Source organism: Cornus florida, unplaced genomic scaffold (genome assembly GCF_030987335.1).
Source record: "Cornus florida cultivar Cherokee Brave unplaced genomic scaffold, ASM3098733v1 CherokeeBrave_3.0.0_Hap2_Chr01, whole genome shotgun sequence".
In the NCBI taxonomy this organism is placed as follows: Eukaryota; Viridiplantae; Streptophyta; class Magnoliopsida; order Cornales; family Cornaceae; genus Cornus; species Cornus florida.
This window is the reverse complement of record NW_026775571.1, coordinates 83,158,654-83,164,982: the sequence shown is the minus strand read 5'-3', so window position 1 is coordinate 83,164,982 and position 6,329 is coordinate 83,158,654. Positions and strand designations below refer to the sequence as shown.

The 6,329-nt window shown below is 37.5% G+C and overlaps 1 protein-coding gene and 1 long non-coding RNA gene across 2 annotated transcripts; one reads left to right on the top strand and one right to left on the bottom strand.

Annotated features, from left to right (window-relative positions):
• Positions 1 to 429: 429 nt before the first annotated feature.
• LOC132304328 (uncharacterized) lies at positions 430 to 1,831 on the top strand. The gene is made up of 3 exons (XR_009481582.1): positions 430 to 801; positions 1,095 to 1,273; positions 1,414 to 1,831. It is a non-coding gene; the product is annotated as an uncharacterized LOC132304328 (long non-coding RNA).
• Positions 1,832 to 3,303: 1,472 nt separating this feature from the next.
• On the bottom strand, positions 3,304 to 5,875 carry LOC132303344 (receptor-like protein EIX2). The gene has a single exon (XM_059800573.1). The coding sequence runs from the start codon at positions 5,680 to 5,682 to the stop codon at positions 3,484 to 3,486; it is 2,199 nt and encodes a 732-aa protein (XP_059656556.1). The 5' UTR covers positions 5,683 to 5,875; the 3' UTR covers positions 3,304 to 3,483.
• Between the last annotated feature and the right edge of the window lie 454 nt (positions 5,876 to 6,329).

Below are 6,329 nucleotides of genomic sequence, written 5' to 3'. Positions count from 1 at the left end.
ATAAAGTTGCATATTATTGTATAAATATTTTTTTTAATGACCCAAAAGAAACAATTATGGTCTTCTTTCAATTGTAATAGACAGAAAAATGGTATGTTTATGGACACTATACAGTTTTTTAAAAATTTTGATGTTTACAACGATAGACTAAAGGAAAATGTTTTTTTGCATATTTGTAAAAAAAAAATAAATGATCCGTGAAACCCTCCGGACCCATTTAGATATTTGGGTTCGGGTTCGAGTTCTGGATATAGTCCATTTTTTGACCAACTCCGGGCTGATCCAACCCAACTCGATTTCGGGTACCTGGCTGAATTGGTTCTGTCCTACTAGCAGCCATTGCGAGTAGCTTGGGATTATCTATCTGCCTGCGTGGAATTTCGAATTTTAGATGCCTATATATATATATGGGTGTTTGTACGTGGACATTGTGAGTTTTCGAATTCTGGATTTCAGAATCAAAATCCAGAAGCACAAGCACAATTGGATCTTTAACACGCCTGCTGATGCTGATGCTGTGGGCTTCACGATTACCATCAGATAATTAAGCATCCAATGAATCTCGGAATGGTGAAATCCAATTTCGCAAAGAATTTGTACGCCTCGCCATCTGATTTTGCTGCGGATGTGAGATTGACCTTTAACAATGCCATCTCTTGGCTCGATTTGAGGACTTGTTTCGACCCATAAACAAGAAGTTTGATGATGGTGATCATAAAGAACAGATTGTTCCTGCTGATGAATTACAGGGGAGTTCATGGAATCACACTCCAACTCCAGAAAGAGCAAAGAAGCCTAAAGGTAAACCCAGTGCCTCAAATTTCGAAGTAACATGAGCGAATGCAGAACCCTTCTACAGTAACATTCTTTGAATTTCCTCCAACACAATTCAGGCCAGCCAAAAATGTGTTTCCAAATAACCCAGTTTTCACATCTATGTATTCAAACTTTTAAAAATTAGAAGTAATTCAGATCTGTAATTATGTCAAGGAAATAAAATTTTTGAAAAATCTGAGGCATTTTTTTTTTGGTTTGTTCTTCATGTAAAATTTACTGTATTTGATGAAAAATATGTTGATCTTTGTGGTTAACAGCATAGGTGCACAGAAAGTCGAAAATGCCTGCATTGCCTTTCGCAACTTCTGTGAGGAACAGAACATCATTGATTATGGGTTTGGGGCGCTGTGGCGGTGGTTGGGTGTGGTGCGCCATGGTGGTGGTTGCTGGCTGTAGCGGTGGAGAAGATTATAAAAGAGAGGGAAGGAATACGTAGGTAAAATTAATAATTTAATCATCCATGGCTTGCATCATGCTAAAGTAGTGTTACATATGCTGTAGTGTTTACTATTATCGGTTAGCGTTTTGATTATGATTATATTGATCTTTACGATTATATTGATCTTTACCACTTAGATCTGGAGATGGACGAGGACAATCAGTACAGGGGGTCCTTCAAACCTGTTGGCAAAATAGGGAAGAATTTAATAAAGAAATTTAAGATGGGTAAAGGGAAGCGTCGTCGTGGCAAGGGCAAGATCAGGAGGAAGCACATTTAACTGTGTATAACTGGTAATGGTAATGAATTTTCCTTTGCACAACTGGCAATGGTATCGCTGCCTTCAATGTTGCATTGTCTGCAATGTTCTACATTGTGAGAGCAGCGGTTTTATTGATTATGATATTAGCATTTTTTTCTTTTAAAATTTCCTTGTTCTTTAAATATTTGAGATGTTACTACTGAAACAAGAGTTGTCACTACCACCAAATGCTAATTAATAGACTAGTAGAAACTTGTTTATTTGAATTTTCTGATCCCAGCTTATTGATTGCTAGTCATTGTTCAATTGGACGAGTCACTCATTAATCCAATTCCTATGTGAACCTGAACTCAAAGCATTGACACTTGACAGTGCAATGAATTATAATGTGGGCATGTGGCTACATCCATTTCTTAGGTAAATAGTGAAGCACCCTTAGCTTTACCTAGACATTATTGAAGGAGCTGAAGCTGCATTAGAAGTGGTGGTGAAAGTTCTTAGTGTTGCAATGGTGATGATGATGAGGGAATAATTGGATTCAGTTTTATGGAGAAAACAATTACGTAGTATTGGTGGTTTGCTAAAATGTGGAGAAAAGCCTCAAGGAGTATGAATTATGGTATTGGTAGGTAGAAAATTGAGCTGGTGCTGGGAGGTTTTTGCTTTATATGTAGTTCAAAGACATTCAGCCTGCAGCATTGACTTCCTTCCCCATATCATTTTTCTAATGATATATCAATCATCGATCAATGGAAAAGGAAAAGGAAAATGAAAATGCAGAGTTGGAGCGATGGTCAGTAATACCCTAACAACTGAACTATTTCGTAATTGGGTACATTATAGCAAATGATTTGAGAGGTTAATTTGGAAATGTTCTCAGTTGGCTTAGTGTCATCAAGGCCATATGGAGTTTCAAGCCATTAAGCAGTTTTGTGGCGGATTCATTTGAAACTGAAAGGAAGGATTTATGTTCTACTGAGATGAAAATCGAGGGCTTGGTTTTAAGAAGATAATCCAATGAATTTTCCTTTCCACAACTGCCAACGGTATCGCTGCTTTCAATGTGCCATTATCTGCAATGTTCTACACGGTGAGAGCAGCGGTTTTTTTATTTATTATGATAATAGCATCTTTCTTTTAAAATTTTATTTTTCTTTAAATATTTGAGATATTGAGTACTGGAACTAGGGTTGTCATTGACACTACACGCTAATTAGTAGACTTTATTGTAGAAACTTGTTTATTTAAATGGAATCTGTTTTTCTATATTCATGAACTTTTTTCATAGTTGGGTACATTATGGCAAATGAATTGATAGGTTAAGCTGGAAATGCTCTCAGTTGGCTTCTTGTCATCGCCATTAAGCAGTTTTGTGGTGGATTGATTCAAAGCTGAAAGGAAGGATTAATGTTTTCCTCAAATGAAAATCAAGGACTTTGTTTTAGAAGATAATCCAATGTCCCTTTAAGTCTTCTGCCTTTGTGTGAGATTTAGGAAATGAGCTACTGTAATAGCACCTTCCCGTGAGTTAAAAATGAGAGATAAAAAGAAACCATCTTCTGATTATCAATGTCGCATACTAGGTAGTTGACAATTTCTCAATTGATGCTAATACTGGATATTAGGAAGAGTTCATTTGGTGTTTAAAGATTCGAAGGTTCTCCAGTTCTTAAAGCCCCCAAATGAGCGTATCCCAACTAGTTTTTAGAACTCAATTCAACTTAAGCTGTAGGATAACTCATGTTTTTAATACCATGAAAAGAAAGGACGAAAAAGGAACATAGTATATAATGCATGTCAGAGTACAGAACAAGAACATAATATATGAACACTGCTAAAGTGTCCATGAACCACATAGCTACAACATTACGAATCCACACACACAGTTTCTTTCCGGACTTATTTCTTTCGAAGAGAACCACATCTGATACAGATATATTAGCTATCATATCCTTACAAATCGAAAATATGCTTTTCTCCATGATTCTTTCATCAGCAAAGTGCAGCAAACACCACAAAGCCCAACAACGAATCCCAATCCCATGCTAACATAGAACCATAACATTTCGGAATCCTTTTCACTATGAATGCCTTCTGAACTTCCACGGGGAGCAGGTACAGTAGATTTATCATCATCACCTGGACATTTGGTTGGAAGAGGAAGGCCACAGAGCAAAGGGTTACCTTCATAAATAGATAAATCATCGAGCGTTTGGAGCTGATTTCCTGATGGAATTCTCCCTGTCAAGTTGTTGTGAGATAGGTTTAAGTGAGCCAAAAAGGTCAAAGACGACAAGCTTTGTGGAATCGGTCCTAAAAGATTGTTGTTTGAAACGTCCAAGGTCTCCAACCATCGCAAGTTTCCAATATTATTTGGGATGTGTCCGTCGAGATGATTCATTGAAAGATTTAAGGTGCCCAATGCATTGAGGCTTGTTATCTCTTCGGGTATTTCACCCACTAGGCTATTTCCTGAAAGATCAATGCTATTGACATAAAGCAGAGTTTTGCCATATTGAAGTTCGCTTCCTTTTGACACAACAGTTGTTTCTTCCACATAGTAGCCCCTGCCGGTGGCTAAGGTGTACATTTCCCATTTGCTGCTATTACCATCAACCAAAGAAGTCAGATTGCCCAAACAGTTTGGAATAACGCTTGAAAGATTGTTGTGCGCAAGATCTAGGATGTGAAGAATTGGAAGATTACACCATTTTAGAGGGATGTTTCCGCTGAAGGAGTTAGACCGCAAGCGTATCTTCCAAAAGTCTGTTGCATTCTCTCCTATCCACAAGGGTAGGTTTCCTGATAATCTATTGTCTCCAAGATCAATGCTATTTAATCCTGAGCAATTCCCCAAGGAAGGAGGAATTTCTCCTTCTAGACTATTATTACTCAACAATAATCTACGGAGAGAATATAGTAAACCCATTGAGCTTGGAATCTTACCAGATAAATTGTTGTTGGCCACGTCCACGACCCACAAGGGTTGAGATTCATTCCAACACTGAGGGAGCTCCCCGGATAATTGATTGGACCTAAGGGAAAGTACTTGTAAGCCCTTCATTGTACATATCGATGATGGGATCGTGCCATTGAGATGGTTCTCCCACAGATACAGATCTTCCAATTGAGGCATTAATTCATCAATATTTTTTGGAATTGGCCCGGAAAATGAATTGCCCTGAAAATAAAATCCAGATGCATTAGTGGACCAAAGTGGGAGAGGTCCCTCAAAACGATTGTAACTCAAGTTGATAACACTTATTTTTGGAAATTCTAAATGGTGCGGCAGCATCCCCTTGATTCCATTGTTGGAGAGGTCCAAGTAGGTAAGTTGAGAAGATATCGTGGAGAACCATTCATCGGGTATGATGTCTTCAATCCCAACATTTTCTAGGATCACTAAGGTGAATTCACTTTGAACTTGAAGCCACATCGGAAATCTAGGACCTACTAGGCAGTTTCTTAGTTCAAGTGACTCGAGTCTGAAAGGGGGTATCCATTCATATGTCACATTGAAAATCAAGGACTTGATTGTGCTGCTTGTTCCTAGCATGACGTGTTCTAGTCTTGTGAGATTCATCAACTGGACTTCTGATATGACACCTTCCCATGAATTTTCTTGGAGATAAAGATCGACAAGCTTTGAGAGTTGTCCAAAACTTTCAGGAATGGTTCCATTCATGCTATTATAAGAGAGGTCCATTACTTGCAAGGATGACAAATTTCCAATGGATGCTGGGATCGAACCCCAAAAAGAGTTCTGACTGAGTGAAAGTTCTTGCAGATTCACCAATGTTCCTAATGAATCAGGCAATTCCCCTTCAAGTCGGGAACCATCTAAATCGAGCTTGATGACATGCCCTGACACGTTGTTGCATTCGATGCCTCCCCATTGGCAGCAATCTTCACCTGCCCAAGAAGAAAGACCATCTGAAGGATCAGTGAGACTTTGTTTGAAGGCGAGAAGTGCTTTTCTCTCTTTGTCAATGCACGTGATGTTGGAAACTTCAGTGGCCAGGCCGAGTTTCACAAATTCCACATATGGAGACCCTAAAAAGCACACTAATATGAAGAAAGCGATGAGATTTGAACATCTAAAGCTGAAGGATATAGTGCTATGCATACTGCTCATTCTAAGCATTTAATGATCTGTTTGCCTTGAAAGCCTAATTTGCAAAAAAGAGTATATATGTAACTATGAATAATTTGCTTTGAAAAAATCCAGTAGAATATTTAAATAGATGGGAGTGAGGAATGGGTTGGGTCAATGATCAGTCTTGCTTTGAGACTTTGGGCAGTGCTTTCACAATTAACGATGGGGCAATCTTTTAATAATGGTATGTGGCTGTGACATTCAAGTTTGACACGTTATTGCTCCCTCTCTCTGTATATATATATCTTGTGTGTGTTTTATAGTATTATATATATATATATATATATAATGTACACATATTTTATTAACCCATATCCTACTGAGCATTTTTTTCAAATATGCCAACTACCTTGTGGAAAAAAATCCTCCTGTGCATTTTTTCAAATATGCCAACTACCTTGTGGAAAGAAATTAAAGGTCATGTTCATCAATTTCATGTTTTTTTTTTTGCTTTCTATCAATTTCATGTTTTTTGCTTTTTTTATTTTTACTTTTTATTTTTTGATTGGATAAGTATTAAGGCTCTATTTGTTTCGATGTAAAATATTCTTTTTGAAAAATATTTTTCTTTTTTAAGTAAAATATTTTTTTATTTTTCTTTTGCATTTGGCAAAGGTCTACGTCGAGGTTGAGGT

What these genes read in the sequence shown, in the direction of transcription:
- LOC132303344 (XM_059800573.1), bottom strand. Translation starts at nt 5,682, where the DNA reads ATGCTTAGAATGAGCAGTATGCATAGCACTATATCCTTCAGCTTTAGA.